The sequence below is a fragment of the Eumetopias jubatus genome, unplaced genomic scaffold (assembly GCF_037043125.1).
Source record: "Eumetopias jubatus isolate StellerSeaLion01/CBP00866 unplaced genomic scaffold, mEumJub1_p1.0 scaffold_7, whole genome shotgun sequence".
Taxonomy (NCBI): Eukaryota; Metazoa; Chordata; class Mammalia; order Carnivora; family Otariidae; genus Eumetopias; species Eumetopias jubatus.
Window position 1 is genome coordinate 41,971,083 of NW_028274813.1, and position 25,475 is coordinate 41,996,557.

At 42.1% G+C, this 25,475-nt stretch overlaps 1 protein-coding gene across 1 annotated transcript; it reads left to right on the forward strand.

Moving 5' to 3' along the window:
• On the forward strand, positions 1-24,827 carry CCDC198 (coiled-coil domain containing 198). Its single transcript, XM_088025040.1, has 7 exons — positions 1-223; positions 3,117-3,199; positions 14,578-14,664; positions 16,029-16,134; positions 16,861-16,871; positions 16,939-17,083; positions 24,592-24,827. The coding sequence occupies exons 1-7, from the start codon at positions 1-3 to the stop codon at positions 24,825-24,827; spliced, it is 891 nt and encodes a 296-aa protein (XP_087881166.1).
• Positions 24,828-25,475: the final 648 nt, after the last annotated feature.

Consider the following 25,475-nt stretch of genomic DNA (forward strand, 5'->3'; position numbering starts at 1 on the left):
ATGGGCCTGAGTCATTCTAAGGCTCACCCTCGGGTGACCAAAGTAGCACCCTTGCAAAACAAAGAGGAAGGGGCTCCCTCGGCCAGCCCCATGGCCTTTGCGTTCGGCCAGAATCTGGAAGGAAAGAGTTCCTATGTGTTCACAAGGCTGCAGGATCAGAATACAGCTTTGGAAAGGCAGCCACCTCCTCTCCGAGAGACGGGGTGTGGAAGACACTCGGCAGGTACGTGTGACACCCGTTGTGAGGTTTGCGGAGTCCGGCCAGGGGAAGCTATCGACAGACGTACGGGACTGTCTGTCTCCATAATCCTATCAGGAAGTTTCTAAACGGCTGAAACCTAAGGGGCCAGCTTTCAACTCGAGGCTGCGGCTGCGTGTTTGTCGAGTATTCCGGGTACATTAGAACCGGTGTGTAAACTCTGCACCGAGGGCTTTTTACCGTTCCGCACGAGAAGGAAAAAACCATTTTGTTTCAGCTTAGTTTACAGTGCTTTCAATGTTTATACCTAGCTTTGCCAGACGATTAAAATTATATAGATAAGACGTGATAAATTATGACAATCATATGTTTCAGTTAGATTCTAAATTTAAATCATTCTCTTCAGAACCATTTAGTGCATCAGCCTTTGTTGTTTTGAAAGCAACACTTTAGGAGTGAATTCATCCTAATGTGAATTTGGAAACCACCCCAAACAGAACTGATTTATTGCAGAACAGATAGGATGAGTCCCTCCCTCCCCAACCCCACATTCTTCACGCAGAATATGAACTAAGTTCTGTCATCTGCAGAACTAAGAGAATTTTCCCCCATTAGGATTGGAAGCTCTGAGCCTGAAGTGGCTATAAATTATCCTGGGATATTTTATAAGACATGTAAAATTTTTATGAAACCACAATGATAATTAAACAGTGATTCTAACTTGGGAAGAGAAATACAAGTATATAATGCATATGTATAGATCTATGTAATTTTTTCTTTACTTATATTCTGGATCAATAACACAAAAAGTTCCCATTACTGGCCAACTTGGCCAGAAAGCCTTATATTCTCTTTCAGTGTCAGGTAGATCTCACCCAGACTGATTCCCATGGCTATTTTCTGAAGAACTGACAACCTTTGACGGGGCATATGGCCTATTTTTATGTCTCCTACTTCCTAAGCATGTGAATGGGAATTTTCCTGTAGTTTCATTGAAGAGTTCCTTTTTTTATTCAAACCATGTATACAGAGTTTTAAGATTCTGGTAACTGAATAGCGAAAACTGATTCTAATGCATTAGAGTCCCACCTGGAAAATAATCTTATTTTTGAAATGACAAAATCACATTAAAAATAACAAAGGGATGGATGGCGAACATTCTGATCACTAATTTTAAGAGACCCGTATTCTAACTCAGCTCCACCAAATGCCAAATTATATGAGTTTGGGAAAATTACTGCACCAATTTCCTTCACCTATAAATCAAGGGTAAAAATAAAACTGCCTGACATAGCCTCTGCCATTTTGGATGAATTGAATTAAATAATGAGGTGTTACCACTCAAATCATAACACAAAAATCAGGAGGAGTCAGGCTGCTGAAAAACATGTTGCCAGAAATACTTACATTTCTTAATTGAAAATGTTTTTGTGTTGTTGTTGCCATTGCTGCTGTTTCTGTCTTGTTCAATGTGCCAGCATCTCCTGAGAGAAAATACAGACATGGTGAAGTTTTTAAGGTAGTCGGTCAAATGTTGTAAGGATAGAAACACATAATTACGCAGGGATTTTTCCATTTAAAATGCAAAGTGAAACTGTGGGATAGTCTCTGCAACAATCTGGAAATCAGGATGCTTCCCGATTACTAAGAGGAAAAGACAAAATTTCCTTCATGCAGCGTTGATCATGGTAGCAGTCCTACCGCCCCGGGGTAATCAAGCTAAAAACTAAAACCCATAATGGACCTCTTGAGTCCCAGCTCTGTTTCCTAACAAGGCTTAGCTCTGGAGCCCTAGCTTGCTTCATCAGGAAAGAATATTGATGTGTTGTATTGTAGGGCAACTTGTGGGAATTTCTTCCCCTAGTTGGAGGGACTATTTAATTGGGAACATACAATACTAAATATTGCATACTCCTGTCCAAACTCATGCTCCATTTTTTTGATCATCTATTTAATATCTACCCATCTATTGGTCCACCATCCATCTATTTCATCTGAAAAGACAATTTATTTTCATTTCTTAAAGGTATATTTTTTTCTGATTTCCGAAATTTATTTTGGAGCAATTTCATGAAATTAAAACAAACGAAAAAGTTTCTATTTTCCAGACCAAATTCTGTGTTTGAAAAATATTTGTAGTCAATACATTTTTTATTTTTCCAATCCATTATAATATAAATCTAATATAAATTCCATCCAGTATGAATCCAGAGAAGAGATGAGGAAAGCAAAAATTAAATCCTGGGGCTAGGCTAAATTTTATCCTTTGCATTCATGTAGGACCTCTGCCTTATGTGTTTCATCTCCACATTCAACATACAGGTTAGACAGGTATAACTAAAAAGGTCCCAAATTGTATTAACAAAATCTAATGATTAGTCTAATTTAATAGTCAATTTGTTTATAGTTTTTTAATATTTATAAATTTATTTATTTATTTTTAATTTATTTTTTAATTTTATTATATTATGTTAGTCACCATACAATACATCATTAGTTTTTGATGTGGTGATCCCCGATCCAGTGTTTTTGTATAACACCCAGTGCTCCATGCAGAACGTGCCCTCCTTAATACCCATTACCAGGCTAACCCATCCCCCCTCCCCCCTCCCCTCTAGAACCCTCAGTTTGTTTCTCAGAGTCCATAGTCTCTCATGGTTCATCTCTCCCTCCAATCCCCCCCTTCATTCTTCCCTGCCTTCTCCTAATGTCCTCCAGCTGTTCCTCATGTTCCACGAATAAGTGAAACCATACGATAATTGACTTTCTCTGCTTGACTTATCTCACTTAGCATAATCTCCTCCAGTCCCATCCATGTTAATGTAAAAGTTGGGTATTCATCCTTTCTGATGGCTGAGTAATATTCCATTGTATATATGTTTATGGTTTGTTTTTATTTCTCTCTCAATCCTTCAAGTGCCCAGGGCCATGTATTTTGACATCCCACTGGAACACGGAGAAACAAGTATTATTAAAAGTCATCCACCCCGAAGACTTCAAGTAAGATGAATTTAAAAGGCTTCATAAGGAATTTCTTGGATTTCATGGTAACATCCCTTTTTAACTCTAATAAAGGAGGGATATTGCAAATGACTAAGTTAGTAAGAATGAGAATGTTGTTGAAGAGAATGCTGTCAGTTACAAAGACCTTATTTCTTTAGGATTTCCTTTTGTAATGATTTCACTTTTAAGACCACCCCCAAAAGAAGGAAACATAGTATCAAAGACACAGGTGCCATGTGATTCAAAAGACCTGCATCTGGCACTGATGAGCTAGAGGACTATGGAGAAATCACTTGTAACAAATAATAATAACAATCATAACAGCTAGGACTATTTAATTAGCACCTACTTCAAGTCAGATAGACTGCACAACTTGATCAGTGTCAGTCATTTAATCTTCATACTCCTCTAGGAGAAAGGAGGTATTATCTTTGCTTAATACATGTGGTTTAGAGAATTAAGTAACTTGTCCAAGGACAGTGTAGGTCAGATATCAACCAGATCTCCAAAGCCCATGCTCTTAACTATCAGCATCATTGATCTCTACAGACCTTCTATCCCTAAACTTCTATTGTTCTAAATGTTAACTGGTTGCTGAAATTGAGGACATTGGATTCCAAGGCAGCAAAGCAAGAGCTTTAAATGCATTCACCTTAATAAATATTTAATGAATTCCCTCCAGAGAGCTATAAATTCTAAGAACTCTTCATCGTAGAAAGGGAAAGAGATATGAGTGGATCCTTGAAAATGAGCATCAGCTAAGAGAAGGGGTTGTTTGGGTTCTCCTGTGAGCAGGATCTATCACTGACATTGGGGAAAAAAAAAAGAAAAGAAAAAAAAAGAATTGGAGCCAAATCCCACCTGCTACACAATTCACCCAGATATCTGGACAAATCCCAGAGGTATTTTAGTTCATTTGTTGGGGGTTATTTCTGTTTCAGTTGGTTTTTATTTACCTGTCTTCTCCAGAAGCTCACAATCATTGTTTGAAGTGATTATATCTTTTGTTCACAAAAGAAGCATTTTTCCCAAAATACTGGAAATCTCAAAACATTTTTATTTAAATAAAAATAAAGTATAATTATATCGAACTGATATATTATTTTAAAACTCTTGAGCAAATCTCTAGCTAAACTGGACAATTTAAAAACTTAGTTTTCTTCCTAAATCAAACGTACCTCTTCAGAGGAATGTGCTTAATACATGTTCCGGTGGAGGCAGTAAGCTGAATAACTCAAGTAGGAGATATTACTATAACCAGTGAAAAGTATTTGTGTAGCAGTTTGTAGTTCACAAAGTACTTTTTATGTCTATCAACCCTAAAGCAGCTAAAATTAGGCTTTGATTCTCAGATCAGTTCAAGCTCAAAAGGAGAACTTTAGTGTTTCAGAACCAAAGACTCTATCCCCACATCCTAACCAACCACCTGAAAAATCAAGACAAACGAATCATTCGAGTGCAAAGACTATGTCTTATTCTGTCTTATATCTTCAGTCACTAACACTTAATATGTACCCCCCAAAAAGCTTATGAATGAATGGTGAATGAATGACAATGAGCCCCATTATCCCTGGTGGGAATAAAATTCAAAATGCATTCTCCCTGCTATCGCAGACCTATAGTATCCCTGAATTGTAAGTCTAATTGACTAGCTGCCAATGTCATGGGATTATGAAGATACAGGAGTGTTTGTTGAACCCAAGAGCTGGGAAGCAGTTGGGCTTCAGCTTTGCCTTGGAACCTGAAAGGCACAACTCTCTCTGTGTCTCCCCTAAGCTCTTCTCTGTGCATTTGCTTTATTCTTCCTGCAAATCGACTTTCTCTGCTCCTCAAGACCACTTGGTGAAATATGGCCACCCGCAATTCCTGAATTTACATTTTATAGTTCCAGTCAAACAGACAGATCAGCCTGGCTCTCTTGGCTCCAATTCGAAATTCCTGGGAGGAAAGATCTTACTGGCTCAGCTTTGTTCATGATTCCAGTTCTGTTCCAATAAGCTATGACCAGAGGATATGCTCATGCAGTAGAAATGTGGGCAGAGAAGCCCCCATCCCCCATCCCAATAAATTGTGGAAGCAGCTCCCAGAGAAGAGGGAAATCACTGGGAACTTGGCAGACACTCCCAAAGATATCAACTATAATTATCTTCACAAATGAGGCTCAGCACATTTTCCACCACAAATGGGTTTTTGAGAGAAAAATAAATGCTGGGTTCCCATGACATGCTAATTAATAGCCTAATCTCTGCCAAAGAAAATTCTAAAAGTATTTTTAATTATTAAACCAAATCTAATTGCATCCTAAATAATTTGAGTTGCACATTTGGCACTCTCCACTTCCTAAACATCTACTCCTCAAGTAAAGAGCAGGTCATGAACTAAAGTTCTCCAAATCGGGGCTGCTGAATTCAGAGAGTCTCTGCCAGGGAACTCTGAATCCAACGTGCTCACCTCGTGTTGCAAAGTTGATCACATTGTCCCTCCTGGCCTGATTCACCTTCTCATCCAACCATCTCCGGTTCCACCTAAGGGGGAGATGGTCAACCGCCCCCACCCCCGGGGCCCCATGTAATGTGATTTCCTCAGATGACTTCCTCTTTCATCTCCCAAGATTTTCTTAAATCTCACTGTCCTACAGGCAGTAGGACAACCTATAATGATAACCTCGTGACAGTTGGAACCCTTACCCTGACACTCCTGACCGTGAACCACCACTATCTTTTCTTTTCCTCAGAACACTGACGTCTAACACACCAGGCAATTGACTTCTATTACGTTCACTGTGTATTTTGTTTATCACCTCCCCGCCAGCGCTAGAATATTATCTTTCCCACAGGCAGAGATTTTTGTCTGTTGTCTTCACTAATGTATCTCAGTGTCTAGAACAGTATCTGGCACATAATAGGTGATCAATAAATATGAGTTGAATAAATGTTGAATGAAGGAATGCAAAGGGGGAAAGATGAGTATAAGCCCTGCAGGTGGGAGATAAGGAAGGCGGTTCTGACCTGGGTGGTTTTATTGTGTTGTTTTCAGTATTATATAGTTCGTCACAAATGTATTCCCTTTCCTTATCTTTTCTCCTTGCCCATTTTTGATTATCTGTTTCTTTGTGATTTGTGAGAGTGCTTTATATATCTTAGATCTAGCCCTTCGTTAGTTACACGTGTTACAAATATCTTTTCTCCATTTATGGTTTGCCTTTTCATTTTGCGTGTGTGTGTGTGTGTGTGTGTGTGTGTGTGTGTGAACACAAAGATGTCCACTTTAAATGTTGTCAAATTTCTCAATCTTAGTCTTTATGTTTTGTATTTCTTGTATTTTGTCTAAGAAATTTTTATTTTCCCCAAGGTCATAAAGATATTCTTCTTTAATTCTTTTTTTTTAAGATTTTATTTATTTGAGAGAGAGAGAGTAAGCGAGAACGAACACAAGCAGGGGGAGGCAGAAGGAGAAATAGTCTCCCCACTGAGTGGGGAGCCCGACTCGGGGCTCCATCCTAGGACCCAGGGACCATGACCTGAGCCGAAAGCAGATGCTTAAACAACTGAGCCATGCAAGCGCTTCTCTTCTTTACTTCTTTCTGAAATTTATAATATTTACCTTTTCACATTTAGGCCTTAATCCGTCTGAAATTCATTTGTGTGCAGATGTGAATTTAGAATTTAACTACTTTATTTTCATTTGAATAATCTGTTGTCCTGGGGCGCCTGGATGGCTCAGTCATTAAGCGTCTGACTTCGGCTCAGGTCATGATCCCAGGGTCCTGGGATCGAGCCCCGCATCGGGCTCCCTACTCAGCAGGAAGCCTGCTTCTCCCTCTCCCACTCCCCCTGCTTGTGTTCCCTCTCTCGCTGTGTCTCTCTCTGTCAAATAAATAAATAAAATCTTAAAAAAAAAAATCTATTGTCCCAATACTCTTTATGGAATCATCCTTCTTTGACCATTGATTTAAAAAGTTACTTTGGTCCCATATTCAGTTTCCAGAGCTTCATGAGTCTGTTTTCAGGCTCTCTCTTCTGTTGCATTGGTCTATTTGTGTATCTCCATAGGAATTTCTCAGTCTTAATTATGTATCTTTAAGTCTTAATATCTAAAACAATAAGTCCTTTTATTTTTCTTTTTCAGAATTATCTTTGTTATTTATGGTGCTTTGCTCTTCCATGTGAAGTTTGGAGCTTTTTATCAAGTCCATTAAAAACCTTGCTAACATTTTGATTGAAATGCATTCATAGATTAATTGGGGAAAATTGACCACATTTATAATACTGAGTCTTCTAAACCACACACATTGCATAAATCTCAATTTACTCTGATTTTCTTTTAGATCTTTTAATAACGTTTCATAATTTCTCCACGGGGGTTTTGTGTGAGGTTTTTTTCTTAGGTTTGTTTCTAGGTACGTATATCAGTGAGTGTTCAACCAGAGAAACAAAACCAGTAGAAGATTATATATGTAATATTGCAAGGAATTGGCTTACATGAATGTGGAGACTGGCAGGGCAAGTCTGAAATCCACAGGGCAGGCCATCAGGGAGGTCGGGCTGCAACTGCAAGGCATGAGCTGAAGCTGCTGTCCATACGTAGAATTTTCTGTTCTTCAAGGGAGCCTCAGCTTTGCTCTTAAGACCTTTCAACTGATTGAATCAGGCCCACTCAAATTATCTAAAATAATCCTCCTTACTTAAATCATTATGAGGGTGCCTGGGTGGCCCAGTCAGCTAAGTGTCCAACTCTTGATTTCAACTTGGATAGTGATCTCAGGGTCCTGAGATCGAGCCCTGAGTCAGGCTCCATGTTCAGCATGGAGTCTGTTTGGGGTTCTCTCTCCCCCTCTGTCTCTGCGCCCCACCCCCGGCTTTGTGCACGCTCTCTCTCTCAAAATAAATAAAATCTTTTAAAAAAAAAGTCAAATGCTTATAGACTTTAATCACCTCTACAAAATAATATCACATTAACACCTAGATTAGTGTTTGAATAACCGGAGGCTGCACCCTAGGCAAGTCAATGCTTACCATCAAAATAACATTGTGGGGGATTTCCCCTCCTATTATGAATATTGTGAGTGAAATCATGGTATTTGTCTTTCTCAGTCTGACTTATTTCACTTAACACTATACTCTGTAGGTCTGTCCATGTTGGAGCAAATGGCAAGATCTCATCCTTTTTTATGGTTACTTAATATTCTTCATGTTCAGCGTTTTGATAATGCTTGTAAAACAAATCTTCCAACTTACATTTTGATGCAGCTCTCCTGTACTGGGTAGAAAGGCAGAGAACAATTCAGTCTCTGATGTCAAGTTGTGATCCTGGCTCTAGTTTGCCATCTCACATGGCGCATCTTTAGGTCCCCTTTAATCTCTAGAAATAACTCACAGCCATCAGGAGCCCCAAATGCCTTATGGATCAGCTTCCTCTAAGTATGTATTTCTGCTTGTTTCCTGGTCCATGGAGATACATATCTTCTATTAAAGCCCAACCACATCTTTTTGGCTTTATGTTTTATATTTCATCGCTAGATGTTTGGGGCAAAGAAAATTATTGAAGCGTGAACTCGTTGTAATGCCTTGACCAGAAATTCCTCCTTGAGCTCATGATTTCGTGCTTCAAGTTGCCCTGGACACCTTTACCTTCTTCTGAGAACCTTAAAGGACATACATTCTTAAGTTATGGTGCCAAACAAATGTTGCAGTTTCTTTGAGCTTCTCCTGCCCTTCTTTCTCTTCCTGTTACTATGTAGGAACAACCATCTCAGGTTAGTGTGTCACCAAGCTCAGTGACTTCTGCTTGATTTAATCTCCATTTCGGAGTTTCCAGCTGACACTTCAACTGATTAGCCTGACCATTTGTTTCACTTGAGAAGCCAAATAACCCAGAAACCTTTCGACAGACAATACATTTTTTATAACATGAGATAAAAAAAGGTGTCATTCTACCATACCAGTTCTCCAGTAATTCCTTCCCTTGTATTCTCTCTGAAGATGATGAAGTGAGGCAGTTTGCTTCCCAAGCAGGGAAAAGGAACATTGATATGGACCCAGAATTCTGGGGCAATTTCATTTGACTGGTTTGTTTAGAGAAGCCAATTTTCCAACAATTTTTTCTGCAGTGCTTCTCAGGCCAAGTGCAAATACTTATGGGAGGGATGTGCAATGTTAGTTGCTGCCATCTAGTGCCCTTTGTGGAGGAATAGTGCGATTCTTCAGTTCTTCTCAAAGGCCAGGAAGAAAGTAATTGCCTGGAGAGAGTTCTTAAAGATACCTACTCTTTAACTCTTATCAGAATTACGGGTTTAAATACAATGAGGCTGAAAATAGAAGAATATATATTTATATTTTCAAAGAAAAAGCTGGCCCTAAGAATCTCTGAATAGATTGTTTTGAAAAGCTGAAAATATTCAAATAGCTGGAGTCTTCAGATTCAATTTTTCAATAATGCACCACAAACAAATCCTCTGTGGTCCACTCTGATGTAGTTCCTCTATTCACTTGAGGCAGTATGGGAACCAGGGGACCCCAGCCTAGAAAATCATCAGAATCCCCGGGAGATATATTCCAAAGAAACGACTGAGAAGCGGGACTTCATTGAAATTCAAACCTTCTGCTCTGCTCTGCTCTTGACATTGTCAAAAGAATAAGAAGGCAAGTAGAGAAGATCAAAGAGGGCAAGTAAGCATATGAAAATACGTTCAACATCATATGTCATCAGGGAAATGCAAATTAAAACAACAATGAGATACCACTATACACGTATTAGAATGGCCAAAATCCAAAACACTGACAACACCAAATATTGGCAAGGATGTGGAGCAGCAGGAACTTCTTATAAAACTAAACATACTCTTCCCATACAACCCAGCAATTGTGAGCCTTAGTATTTGCCCAAATGAATTGAAAATTGATGTCCACACAAAAACCTGCACAGGGATTAGTATGGCAGCTTTATTCATAATTTCCAAAATTTGGATGTAACCAAGAAGTCCTTAGGGAGTTGAATGGATGAAGAAACTGTGGTACATCCATATAATGGAATATTATTCAGCACTAAAAGAAATCAACTCCCAAGCTATGATGGAGATACGGAGAAAATTTAAAGACTTATTTATTTATTTGAGAGAGAGAAAAAAAACAATGAGCAGGCGAGAGGCTAAGAGAGAGACAGAGAAGCAGACTCCGTGCTGAGCGTGGAGCCCAACATGGGGCTTGATCTCACAACCCTGAGATCATGACCTGAGCTGAAATCAAGAGTCGGAGACTTAACCGACTGAGCCACCCAGGTGCCCTTATATGGAGAAAATTTAAATGTGTATTGTTAAGTGAAAGAGACCAATCTGAAAAGGCTATATAATATATGATTCCAAAAATAGTGGCATTTCAGAAAAGGCAAAACAATAGAGATGGTAAAAAGATCAGTGGTTGCCAGGGGATAAGAGGAGGAAGGGAGAGATGAATGGACAAAACACAAAGGATTTTTAGGGCAATGAAACTATTCTGTAGGATACTACATCGGTGGATACATGTAATTATACATTTGCCCAAATCCATAGGCTGTACAACACCAAGAGTGAACCTTAAACTATGGACTTTCAGTAATAATGACGTGTGAATGTAGGTTTATCAATTGTTAACAGATGTACCGCTCTGGTGAGGGATGTTGGTAGTGGAGAAGGTTGTGCATACGTGGGGGTAGGGAGTATCTGGGAACTCTCTGTACTTTCCAGTTTTGCTATGAGCCTAAATCTGCCCTAAAAATTAAAGTTTATTATTTATATATATAATATGTATATTCATTCCCAGGACATATTCTAGACCTGTTGAATCACAATCCCCAGTGAATAGCCCAGGTTTTTTGGTGTGTGTGTGTGTGTGTGTGTGTGTGTGTGTGTGTGTTTAATTTCAGGAGATTCTGATGATAAACCAGGGTTAGGAACAAGTAGAAGAGGAAGGAGCATGGGATTTGGAAATGGATTCAAACCTGAGTTTGAATTCTAAATTTGTCATTTTCTAGATGTGAAACCTTGGACAAGTTATTAACCTCTCGACAATGGGGGGATCATCAGAGTTCCCCACAGGGTTCACAGGAGGATTGAACCAGATGACATATTGTGACCCTGGGAATGACAGACAAGGGCAACTGTAAAGGCTCACGAGCCTCATCACCAGGAAGAACTAGATCCTGAACCAAGTCCAGGAAATGGCACAAACACTTCCTTGTCCACCCGTCAGGCCCTGAATACCCCCCTTTGGTCACTGCTAATTCTCCTTCCCACAGGTGCCTGGATAGCTCTTTCCTTTTGGTCTCCATTCCCCACAGGTTCTGATCTGATCGGCTGCTACCTCTCATGCCAACAGGTCCCATTTGCCCAGCAGAGAAGAGAGCCAGACACACCTCTCTCTTACTAGTCCTCATCACCTCTCATGACATCCTTGCGCAGTTCTTATGCTAAAACCCCCACTTTCTCCACCTAAGGTGAGAATGGAATAGGGAACCACTTTCTACCACAAATGCAAATTGTCTGGCACAGGCACATGTCTAAACTAAAGATTATTTGTCTCTCCTCCCTGTCTCCAAATGCGTTGCCCTCGTTTTTGTCCTTGTTTGGTGAGCTTTGGGCTGTGCCAGCAGAAAGGAATGTGGTTTGTTCTCCCTAGAACAGCTCAGGCCCAGGCCCAAAGACCAGGGAATTGTTCTACAGAGAAGTAGCAGGAGGCACAGGTCATGCTCGCCATGAGTGCTGGCTGCTCAGCATCCATTTCCCTGTCCCCTTCCTCTCTCTTTTCACTCTGGTCACCTTGAAAGCCAAGCTGGCTTCCAGGTCTACCCCTTGATAATGCAACCCATCAGACTAAAAATGAAAAATAATTTCAAAATAAATCATCATTTGCCTTTAGCATTGGACTGAGGTGGGAGGGGTGCTCACACTGTTTGCTGCAGTGCGGTGTCCTCCTCACTTTCCTCCTACTTCTCGAAACATCTCTTCTCCGTGTCCTTGGCCAGCTTGTCCCCATCCACCAGCTTCTCAGGTTGGAGCTCCTCAAGTCTTCAGTCCTTGGCTCTGCTCTTTTCACTCTCGACCTTACGGTCAAGATGGTCTGACCCATGACTATGGTTTCAGTTATTCTCTACTCAGGGATGATCCCCAAATATGCATCTCTAGCACAGACCTCTCCTGTGAGCTCCATGCCTGTATATCTCATTATCTACTCAACATCTACACTGGTAGGCCTCAAAGGCATCTCAACCTCAACCTGCTCTAAATTGAATCTGTATCCTCCTGTTATATCTCATTCACATCTGGCCTTCCCTAGGGTTCCCATCTCAGTGAATGATAACACTATCCATCCTTTGTATTTGGAGGCCATTTGGACCCTTCACTGTTCCTCACCAACTATAACAAATCTTGTTTGGTCAGTTTTAAATATTTGTAGAGCCCATTGATTTCCTCCAGGAGCCCGGAGCCCATCACTGTTGTCCCTCCTAACTGCCCTCACCGCATCAGGGATTGCTCTTCTCTAGTTTCCACAGTGCAGCTAGAGTGATCATTTTTTAAAAGCAAGTGTAATCATGTCACTACTTTGCTTGATATATGTCAATGGCTGCCCATTGCTCTTAAGAAGACCAACATCTTTAGAAGCTCCATCAGGCCCTGTAAGACCTTGCCCCTGCCTACTACCTCTCCAGCCTCATTTGAGCAGTTCTTCCCTTTACTCCGAACTGCAGTCAACTGACTCCCTGCAGTTCCCTCAACAGATCCTGCTCTTTCCTACCTGGGGTGTTTGTGCATGTTATTCCCTCTATCTGGAACACCTTAGTCCCCTAAAATTTCCTGAATGTCCAACTTTGGCTAGAAATTACTTCCTCAGGAAACTTTCTTGGACTGCCCCCTTACTCCTCCCCCCTTGCACTAATTTTCTAGGGCTGCTGTAACAAAGTACAACAAACTGTGGGGCTTAAAACAATAGAAATGTATTATCTCACAGTCCAGATGCAGGAAGTCCAAGATCAAAGTGTTCGCAGGGTTGGTTCCTTCTGAGAGCTGAGCAGAAGAAGGATCTGTTCCATGTCTCTCTCTTAACTTCCAGTGGTTTCCTGGCAATCTTTGTCACTCCTTGGTTTGTAGAAGCATCACCCCGATCTCTGCCTTCATCTTCACATGGTGTTGTCCCTGTGAACATACAAATTTCCCTTTTTTAATGAGGACACCAGACATATTGGATTAAGGATCACCCTGCTCCAGTATGACCTCATCTTTAATTACATCTGCAAGGACCCTATTTCCAAATAAGGTCACATTCTGAGATTATGATTATGGGGGTTAAGACCTCAAGATATGAATTGGGGTGGGGGGCACAATTCAATTCATAAACACCCTCCATTCCCAATGTGGAGTTCTCTGGTTATATACTGTCATTGTCCTACCCTGTAGACTTTTTCTTCAAAGCACTGATCACAGTTGGTAATTATCAATGAATAATCATACAAGCAAAATGTATTTGTTCCCCCACCAATTATAAGCTCCATAGGGACCATGTTTGTTGACAACTGCACCCCCATGTGTGGCACACACTAGCTGTCCAGTATATACTCACTGAGTGAATAGATAAATTCTACGGCCCTCCAAGGTCCCTGCCCGCATGTCAGTGTGGAGAGACCCACCTTTGTCTCCCAGGCCTGCTCAACTACTGCCAGAGCATTAAGTCATCTGAGGCAAGTAGGGCTAAAGGCAGACCCACTGGTTCATCATTGGCTTACCAGTCTTAATGACCCTTTGAAACTCTTAACATGATCTCCCCCATAAAGACAAGCCCCGGCTAGAAAAAAAAAAAAAAAAGGCAAACAAAATAAAACAAAAAAAGACCACATCTAAGATTTGTAAGCCCACTGCACTTTCATTTTAAATGTGCCTCCTGGGTGCCAGTGATTATTATGGAGGAGGCTGAGGGAGCTTCTCTGGAGAGCTTAATACAGGTCACTTCCCTAAGGACTGGAAGGGTCCACTGGGTGGTTAAGGAATGAATAAAACAAATTCCTGGTGCCTCTTTCATCTCTAATACTCTAAGCCCCTAGTTGTCTGATAACTTTGGACTTGGTCCGTCGATGCAGACAGAAAAGGATTCTTAGCGTTTTGACTCTCTGACCAATATTTAGATCAGTAAGTCCCTGGCAGCAGTGCAATAGAACAATAAAGAACCCAGATGAGTTGAAAAGTCTTTTGCACTGATACGACCACAGTCCTGTTGAATTCGCCTTCCCTATGTGCTCTCAGGAATAAGTGCTGCTTTGGCAAAGTATTAAGATAGTTTAATGCCTGGCCTTTATGTTTCATCATCTCATGGCATGAGGAATGCTGAATGCTCTAAATGTTGGACTTCTAGAAGCTTGAACCTATTGACCTGCCACAAGTAATTACTTCTGAAATGCTCCTGAGCCAGCAAGAAGCCAGAACAACTCACAAAGCAAAGGTGAACTGCAGCACTCACTGGAGGGGGTGGGTAATGGGGGCGGGGAAGGGGGGCGCTCTCCTTTTCATATACTGCTTGCACAGAAGACCTCAAAGCCAAATCTGACTATGAAGTCACTCAGCGTTAGGACCTTCCAGAACTATCCATTCTCTCCTGGGCCTGCCTCCAGCTGGCAAAGACTCTTGTCTCTGAGGTAAACTCTGGGCCCTTCTCCACTTCCTGGTGAAAACAGGGAGATGCAGATAAGAGAGAGGAATTTTACTTGGACATTGGTAATTCTAGAAGTGTTCAAATGTATGAAAAATCTGGCAAAATTCTTTCTTTTTATTCTTCTCCTCAGGTTAAACCTTTCTCCTCAGTCTCAGTTTTCAGGGGAAATCACTTCTACGAGGTGTTCCTAACTTATTTACCATCACCTCCCCAAAAAGGAATCCTTGGAAAAGGTCTTCTGAAGAGCTTTTTCCTTTTATTCATTCGTCAGCTTCTGCTGAGAAAATGCCCCTCGTGTAGACGTGAAAACTGGGAGGTAGTAAACTTTCAACACTTTCCACTCCCGCTTCATTTTGGAACCAGCTAGGCTGCACACCTGGCTGATTTGGTAAAAGAGGTCAAGGCCAGGTGTGCAATGCTGGCAGAACTGTAGAGATGGTCCCCTCAGGAGGCTCGCAGCAGCCAACACAGTCCCTGTCCACAGGGCAGCAAAAAGGTATCACGGAGCACATCTGGCTGCCGTATCCCTTCCCTCTCCTGGCCACAGCAAGGGGCGAACAAAGGTGTTTTCACCCCTGGTTGCCCTTAATAACTGTCTGCACTGTCCCCCTGGGGTTTATGCTGCACCAGGGGAGATCACCAAAGTCACAAATAATCAACTTCCTAATATACCAGGACTTATATTGGCATATGGGGGTACAGGCTACAGAAATGGGTTCCATTTAGCCATTCAGTGGCTCCCCTCCAATGCCATGGCCAGACAATGGCAGAAGAGGCTGGAAGAAAGAGGCCAATCTTATCCAACCAGAACACATTTCTGGGGAGATAGTGATAAGCATCTATTGACAGGGTAAGCGATAGTTCATCACAATGAGATGTGGAAACATAGTTCCATTTAAGGTGTGCAAAACTCTACAGGAGCCTTAGAAACTACGTTATACGCACAGCAAAGTTCCATTCACGGAGAGCTACACAAAGGACCCAGTGGGGAGCTACAACGATCCACCTTTGACATCACAAGAGATCTCGATGGATTATAACTGATGGCTGATGAAGATCTCACTCTGTTCCAAAAAAAAAAAAAAATTTAAAGTTGTGGATTGCAGAGTCAGTAACAAATTACCCCATTCTAACGAGTGTGTCATCTTTCGCAGCTGGAACTGGAAAAGAAGATGCAAACTCCAGGGTACACTCCCGGGAAAAGACAATATTTACATAAGATGCAAATGCTGGAAATGAACCGTAACAGACAAGAGGTAAGTATGAGAAGAGAGGAGTGTCATATTTACCACGTTTACTCCACATCATCACTGCCCTCACACTTGAATGGTTTAGCATCTGTCCCCAGGCTTTACTTATTTTAAATTTGGTCATTGGCACCGAAGCCTCAACTACTGGAATTGGGAAACATCAGCAAGATCCCTTCTGCCACCAACCCTGTTGAGCCTTTTCTTTGTTTTCAATCACAAGAATGAATCTGTGTCCCAAGTCTCTCTGTTCTTGCTTTCCTCTTTTTCTTTTTCCTCTTCACAAATTGCTCCTATGACATTCTGGCTCCAGCAGGAAAATGAGGTGAGATCACTTGTCTCAGTTTAGGAGATTAGAGGGAGGTGAGTGGGTCTTTATTTTGATACCTAGGCATCCTCCATACTGCACACCATGGGATTATCCTACAAGAACCATCTCTGGTAACAAACCCCTTTACAGTCATGTCTCCTGTAATTGTCATATTCCATTCCTCACTCTGGAATTTAAGCCTAAAGTCACTGTCTTCTGCAATCCCAAGTATATCGGTGGCCTACCAACAAATGTTTTTACAAAGGTCCTCCTCTTAAATCAAGCCATGCCTTTTTGAGACTGTGGGCATACTCTCCTCTCTCCTAACAAGCCTGTGCCTAGAGAAAGTTTCTGTACCTTCTAATAGGAAAAAAAAAACTGTGTTCTGGTTAGGGGACCAGAATACACATAAGCACACAACTTGCAAAGTGGCTGATCTGGTGACCTATTCTGGTGACAGGAGCTCAGGGGGGAGAACACTAATCCATTATAGCTGATCATTTTCAGAAGAAGAGTCTTCACAGGGAGGCAAGAATTAATAAGCCAAAACCGAGGGACCGTAAAGCCAAGAAAATCCTTCAAAGCATCCCAAGACATGACAGGGGTCTTCCAACCTGGTTGCCGGATGAAACCTTGAACAGAAGAAGTCCAGGTCAGTCATACAAATTTTTTTAGCAGAATAAAATATTTCAGGTGTTTTTAAAATTTCATCAAATAAACTTCTGGTGCGGGGAGGGGGGTGGAGGGACAGCAAGTAGCCTTGGGTTTCTGCTGCTAATGTACTTCCTGGAAAGTAGGGATCACACTGTCATGTAATTTGGAGTGGCTGGGAGGAAAAGATAGAAGCTCAAACACTGTAGGAAGATGTCTCTTTTCAGAGGTCTCCCGGGCTTCACGGGCATTCTGGCCATGCCTGCTCCATCCGTAGGAAGAGGAGAGGCAAAAGAGCCTCAGCTTGTGGTTAAAGAGAATGAAGCACGTGGACTTCTATTAAATAGCAAACCGGTATCAGTCAGTCTGCTGCCCTCTGTAGACACCTGCCGCCATCCCGCTTCTCCCCCGCCAGCCCGCCGAAGCTCATTCGGACCGTCTAAAACTGAAGCCAGCATCACGGCCCACCCCAGGCTTGCTCCTGCTGCATCTGCAGGAGTGGGTGAGCCCTCCACACTCTCAGGCCAGAGACCTGAGGCCTTTCCAGGCCTCCTCCTCCCTGCAGCTGGTCAGTCACAAAGTCCTGTCATGTCACCTGGCACGGAACTCGTACCTTTCCACATTCCCAGTGCCACCCGCAGGGCATTGTGTCACACCAGGGCTGTGGCTCCAACCTCCTGACTGTGTTCCTCCCTCAAGTCTCGCCCTGCTTCCATCAGCCCTCTGTCCTGATGGTTCTTGGGACCGTCCCCAGGCCAGCAGCCCCAGCATCACCCCGCGGCGTGGCTGGGTCCCAGCCAGAGTGATTGAATCAGGAAATGTAGGGGCAGAGGCCAGCCATCTGGGTTTAACACCCCCTTAGGTGATTCTGATACCCTTAAAGTTTAAGAACCACAGCTCTACTTGGTAATCAAAGTATTGGCCACAGACCAGCAGCATCTCCGTCACCGGGGAGTTTATTAGAAATGCAGAATTTCAGGCCACACTCCGGACCTACTGAACCATTTTATCAAGATGCTGAGGTGATTCTCATGCACGATCATTTCAGAAGCACAGAGCTAATAGCCAAGTAATCTTATAAAATGCCAATCTGACCATATCATTCTCTTGCTTAAAAAAAATCCTCAGTGAGGGGCGCCTGGGTGGCTCACTCAGTTGAGCATCTGACTCTTGATTTCAGCTCAGGTCATGATCTCAGGGTCGTGAGATGGAGCCCCACATAGGGCTCCACACTGGGCATGGAGCCTGCTTTAACTTCTCTCCCTCCCTTTCCTTCTGTCTCTCCTCCCTCTAAAAAATAATAAGTAAATAAAAATTTAAAAAATAAGCTCTTAATCCTGGTACTCTAAGCCTTTAGGATCTACTTGTTGCCTACCCTTGTGGCTGTCTCTGCTGCCATTCTTGTGCCCGACTTTGCCTCCAACCAGGCCAGACTACTCCGTGATTTCCAACAGACATCCTGTTCATAGCCTCTGTGCTGTGTAGTTCCACCAGTTGCAGCCCCATTAAGTTTGCCCGGTCCATATCCCCCCAGGGCAATGGGGGGGATATTTGGATGTATAATCTTGGTCACACGCACAGTTTGCTGTGCCGTGAGCCAAATCCCCACATCAGCAGGACTGACCGCTGAGAGATCTACAGAAATGCCATGTCTCATGTCTCTGGATGTCCTGAGCTTCTCAGATGCAAAGTTGCCAGGTGAAAGAGACACTGCTCCTGCTCGGAAGAACAGGATGCTTAATAAGTTAACTAAATAAGAAGAGGCTGAATAATTGAACATCTACTTGGGGAATCTATTGAACCTATACTCCCAGTGCCAGAATGAAATATGCTATGTACACACAGAGATAAACAACTTTTACAGTTTAGAACCTATTGCCAAAACAACCCCCAAAAGTGTCTCAGCTTAAGTTAGATACTTAGAGTCGTTGCTTGAGGGCAAGCCAAGAAAAACCAACATTGGTAAAATCTTTGGAAGATGCCCCAGATCTGGAGGGGCCCAGGAAAGATGGTGGCATACAGAAGAGGGTTTCTCTGCATTCCTGATGCTTTTTACAGCTGCTTCATTTTGTTGTAGTCAAGGTTTAAAAATTGATTGATTGATTTTAGAGAGAGGGAGAGAGCACGGGAGTGCGGGGAGGGGCAAAAGGAGAGGGAGAGAAAAATCTCAAGAAGACTCCGTGCTGAGTGTGGAGCCAGACTTGGGACTTGACCTCACAACCCTGAGATCATGACCTGAGCCGAAACGAAGAGTCGGACGCTTAACTGACTGAACCACCCAGGCGCCCCTCTGGCTAAGGTTTGTTGAGTGCTTGCTTGTTGCACCTCCTTGTTGTGAAGGAATTAGTGCTAGCTCTCATGTGACAGAGCCAGAGTTCAACGCCAGGTCTTTCTGACTCCAAAGGCTCACTCCACCACCCCCACCCCTCCTATACCCTCATCAGGAATCCAGGGACTTGGAGCTCTGTCCAGGACAACCTTGGCAAAGTCTGCAAATAGAGGGGAGTGACTCCTCAACCTTGGCCGCCCCTCTGCCAAGCCCACAGATTTCACCACCGCAATAGGCATGTGCTCAAGCAATGATTCCTTTTTCCTTATTCCCAGGTAGCATCTTTGCTTTCTCTCTCTGTCTACTAAAAGCAGTTTGTTTTGCTTTCTCCTGAAAGTGGGGCAAAGTCAAGATCATAGATTTACAGGAGCTTCCTGCTAGTCCAGTTCTGGTCACTAAGATTCTGCTGTACCCACCTCCTCTTATTTAATGCTATATTTGCCCATTCTTGTTCCCTCTTTTGGAAGGTGGGATGAGAGTTTTAGGTCTCTTATAAGATAAAGGTTGGTCTTTGTTTTCTGCCGCCTCTTTAAAATGAAGTTTTACATATACCTTACATTTACCCACTTCAAATACATTTCATATCTATTTATATAATGAATTACACATGACTTGTATAATTGTATGATAAATACATACAACTTATACAATAAATTACTTATAATTTATATGATGGCTCACTTGTTCCTAACTTACACAAAGTGAACATTGTTCTATGGGTGTACAATTTCATGAGATTTAACATGTTTATGTGGCTCCTGCCTTTTCCAGAAGCCGTGATCTAGTATAAGGTCGTGGGTAGAAAAAGCAGTGAACTTGAAATCAAAGTTCTTCATTTGAGCCCCAAGAAATACATTTCTAAATGTAAACTCCATGGGAGCTTTTGTTTCTAGAACAGTGCCTGGTACACGGTAGCCTCTCAATAAACATTAGCTATATATTTTTCTAGATAGCTTTATCAAAGACATATCTCTTTCAGGTGGCAACTTTGCATCTGAGAAGCTCAGTACCTCCAGAGACATGGCATAAATCAAAGTTCTTCATTTGAGCCCCAAGAAATACATTTCTAAATGTAAACTCCCTGGGAGCTTTTTGTTTCCAGAACAGTGCCTGGTACACAGTAGCCTCTCAATAAACATTAGCTGTATATTTTTCTAGATAGCTTTATTCTACATATAGACAGAGATTAGCTGTCTAACTAGCTAAGCTCCAGTTGCTTAACCTCTCTGAACCTCAGTCTCCACATCTGTAAAACAGGAATAAAGCCTTGCCTGCCATGTAGGGTTTATGGAAAAATTAATCCAATATGTGTAAAAGCACATCAAAATGTAAAGTGCCAAGCCCATGCATGGAAATAGAGGCAACTGAAGAAAGATGGAACTGAGGTCTTATAGTGAAAATCACTATCTACTTCAGGGGAAGCGGCACCTTTGAAACATTGTCACCTTCACAATTCTGGTCTTTTTGGGCCACCCGCACCATTATCTACTTAGTATTGTTCTTTAAAGTATCCTGAGGGTTTGTGTGTATGTGTGTGTGTGTGTGTCTGTTTTAAATTCAGCCTTGTCTATGAAATAAGTGTGGAATTACGGGTTTGATGGAATGGTGATACATTTTGCTAAAACATACATATATTATAAAATACATAACCATCAGACACTTTTAACACTTTAGAGAATCCTTGAACTACCTGAAATCACTCCCTATTTTTCCCCCACTGGTCTCTGTTGCTTTTCTCTCTTCCCAAATTAATTTTGAAGTTGGACACACTCTCCTCTGCTCTGCTCACCCAAAACCCATTTAGGTTTTTCAACGTATTTTTCTTTTTCTTTTTCCTTAAGTCTAACAACCCCAGAGAATCAAGCAGGGATTTATAAAAATGTAACAAGTAAAAAGACATCTAGCTGAGAAGTTCTTAAACTTTAATGCTATGTATACAAAACTATGTACATAATACTTTATGAATGATTTAAGAGAGATCCAAGGATAAAATAGACCATGTGAATTTGGCTTCACGCACTAACTTTAGACCTGTGTTATCATAGCATCAAGAGCAGGGTGGGACTTAAGCTGTTATTAATATTGCATTAGACTCCACCATTAACAAACATTCTCTTCCTGTTTCAAAGCTCCTGCCTCTAGTCCGCAAATTGCTGTTCCCAGTCTGCACAATGCCTCTAGTAGTTCTTGGCTCATTGGCAGAGTAGAAATGGTTACACCCCCTGGCCCCAAGGAATGAAGTCTTTCCCAGTCCTAGTTACCAATACTTCTCGCCTCCCCAAATTCTCCAATGGCCCACTTGCTCACTCATGTATTCATAGATGTGGTTCCTGGCTTTGCAATAGTACAGACAAGGAACAAGGAGAAGTCCGGTGACAGTATAACTGGGAGACCTCAGTTGAGAGGTCTGAGAGAGTCAGGTTTCCACGAGGAAGTGATATTTAGACTAACACAGGAAGTAGCTGGACAAAAGAGACAGGAATCCATGTACGTGTGAGGACCAAGATGCTGGAACATTCCAAACTGTTAATGGTCACAGTGTGTGCAAAATCTCTTGAGTAGGAAGGAAGCTGGCAGATTCTAGACACTGGGTAGGAAAGAGAGATTCAGGTAGTGATCAGAGATGGCTCTGGAGGCACAGGCAGGGTACAGAGCACACAGGGTCTTGCAAGTTGAGTCAAATAAGGACTTTGAACTTGAATTTAAGATCAATGGGAAGCCACTGAAAGGTCAGGGGAGCCACACAATCAGGCTTTTTTAAGCATCACTCTGTCTACCCTGTGGAGGATGGATGGGAGGAGAATGCAAGAGGACATGGGGAGACAAGTGATAAGGACATAGCAGAAGTGCAAGTGAGAGATGGTGCTTGGACCAGGAGAGCAGAGTGACAGAAGAGAAGGAGCCGGATGTGAGATATGTAGGAGACAGAATTGGAAGAACCCGGTGATGGATCGCAGGTGGATTCGTGGAGAGAGCAAGAAGACAGGGAGGTTTCTTGGGTCACTCTTGAAGAACTAGGCAGACAAAGGGGCAAAGCTAGGGCAGTTTGCTGAATTAGGCTAACTGGGAGGAAATGAGGGTTTGAAAGAGAAAGAGAAGGCAAGGGTGACATGTTGCCAGGAGACAAAAATGGAGGCATCTGATTATACAAACAAAAGTGTATTGTAGCTCAGGAGAGAGATTAGGGCTGCAGACATGAATTAACTATGGTTTTTGGTCACTACTATGTGTATAGACAATAACAATAATTATAATAACATTCAAGTGGCCCCTCACCAAGGCAGAAAGGAAATTGATGGATCACAAGGCACAAACGCTCGCATTGAGATGCTTGATTTTCTCGTGTAACAGTATGCCGCATAACAGTACGCAACGTCAGCTATCAAGGGCTTAAATAAAATATGCCATAAGTTTAATAAACAATTATCCTTAAGATGACATCCAAACGTTACAGATGGTTCAACCAGATGGAGGGGACATTCTGGGTTTTGACCCAGGATGATTTTCCTAGCTCAGAAGTGGCCATTGTTTTTGTTTTGTTAAAAGCCAGCCTTGCTTGAATAAAGCACCTGTTGTTCTGAAGTGCATTAAAAAAAATTTTTTTTTAAGTTTTATTTATTTATTTGAGGGGGAGAAAGAGAGAGAGCATGAGCCGGGCAGGGAGGGGTAGGGAGAGAATCTCAAGCAGATTCCCCACTGAGCATGGAGCCCGACCTGGGGCTGGATCCCATGACCCCGAGATCGTGACCTGAGCTGAAATCAAGAGTTGGACACTTAACTGACTGAGCCACCCAGGCGCCCCCCCTGAAGTGCATTTTAAAAGGGCACTGGGTACGGCTTAAATAAAAAGCTACATACATACATACATACATAATATCCTATGTCAAAAAATAAATGATTAAATCTCTTCTAGAAAGTATAGAAAGTAAAAGAAAATGCATGACCCTTTGAGCTATCTAGTTCTACAGGTCTAGGGTGCAGCCCAAACATTTGTGTTTCTAAAAGGCTTCATAGGCGATTCTATATGAGGTGAGAGTGGATAGGAAGGTCAGGTGTCATGCACCTCGCACATAGTAGCTGTTGAAGAAATTGCACTAGGTGACATCACCCGTGCAATACTCTTGCCAAAAATGCTTAACCGTAATCTAATCACAAGGAAACAGACAAACCCAAATTTAGGGCCATTCTGCAAAACAATTGATGTGGATTTTTTTTTTTAATTTATTTGACAGAGAGAGACACAGCAAGAGAGGGAACACAAGCAGGGGGAGTGGGAGAGGGAGAAGCAGGCTTCCCGCCGAGCGGGGAGCCCGATGCGGGGCTCGATGCCAGGACCCTGGGATCATGACCTGAGCCCAAGGCAGACGCTTAACGACGGAGCCACCCAGGCGCCCAGATCTGGATCCTTTAAGAATGTCAGTGTTAGGGAAAAAGAAGACAATGAAGAGGGTTTGGAGGAAGAGGAAGGGAGGGGTCGAGAGTGAGAATGAGGGAGAGAGAGAAGGAGGAGGGCAGAGGAGGGAGAGAAAGAAGAGAAAAAAGAAAAGAAACAGATAGGGAAGATTATGCAATACATAATCCTAGATTGGATCCTGGATCTAAAAAATAAAACACAAACAGGCAAACAAAAAGCAGCTATAAAGAGCATCACTGGGACAACCATGAATATTAGAATGTGGACCATATATTAGAAAACAGTAATATATCAATGTTAAATTTTCTAAGTGCAATAGTTGTAGTTAAGTAGGAAAAGCACCCTTGCTGTTAGATTTGTGGTGATGTATTTGGGGGGGATATAACTGCAGCTAATTCTCAAATAGCTCAGCTGAAAAGCAGGAGTGCATGCATGCATGTATAAAATGAAAGCAATATTGTGACAAAATGTCAATGAGTTGGGATATATAGGTATGTATTGTATTATTCTTGTGACTTTCAGAAGATTTTTAAGAATTTTAAACAACAAGAAAAACACTTTTAATGCTTACAGAGCTTTATATATATATATATATATAAAGTTGAACTCATATGTAAATATATATGATATATATTTCAACATATGTATATATTTCAAAAAGAATACCAAGCACATTATTCTGTGTTCATAAACATCTAGGCACTTAATAAACAAACAAATCACTGTTAGGAGAAAAAGAATTAATTAAACTTTAAATTTTTTGTAGGAAATTCACAGAATGAAGATTTGGGGGAACATCAAGCAAGGAATGACTGTTGTCCCCGGAAAATTGGCAAAATGGAAACGTGGCTCCGTGAACAAGAGGCCCGGGGCCAGCTTCTCTGGGACAGTTCTAGCTCTGACTCAGAGGAATTGACAAAAAGTGAGAAGAAACCACAGGCACTGGTGAGGACCAGGACAGAGAGAATCCCAGTTTTTGATGAGTTTTTTGATCGAGAATAAAAGTGCTGTTCGCTAACCTAGAAACTGAGCGCATTGAAAGCTTGCTTCCCTGTAAAAGTTCTTCAGGTTAGTTGTATGAATTATCTGGAGGAAACCCATCGCTGTCTTTTCATCTGGAGTCTTACAGTTAACAGGTTTGTCCTATATTATTAACTATGCTGCCTAACTGCCTCAAAACTTAGGGCATTTGATTGTCCCTCTTTTCGGTGGCTTGTGGGGTTCAGCTGGATGGTTCTGCTGGCCTCTCGTGGGATCTTTTATGTAGTTAAAGTCAGACGGCAGCTAGACTGGAATCATCTGAAGGTTCAACCAGGTTGTGCAGGCTGCTGGACCTGACCCCTTCCCCTATAGTCTCAGAGCCTCTTTACATGGTTTCTCCAAGTGGTCCCTCCATCATAGTAGTGAACTTTTATATCAGCCCAGGACTCTCCACAGCAAGTGTTCCAAAAGGAGGCAGCAGACCTGCCAGTCCTCTTAAATCCTCCAAATGGAACGGGCTCCCCACCACTCTCACCACATCCTATTGGTTAAAGCAAGTCACAGGCCATGAAAGAGAGGGCTACACAGGGCACAAATTGCAGAGTGTGCTCTGTTGGAGTTCCTCTTTGAGACCTGCCACCACACCATACTTTTAAAAAGCAAATTAGG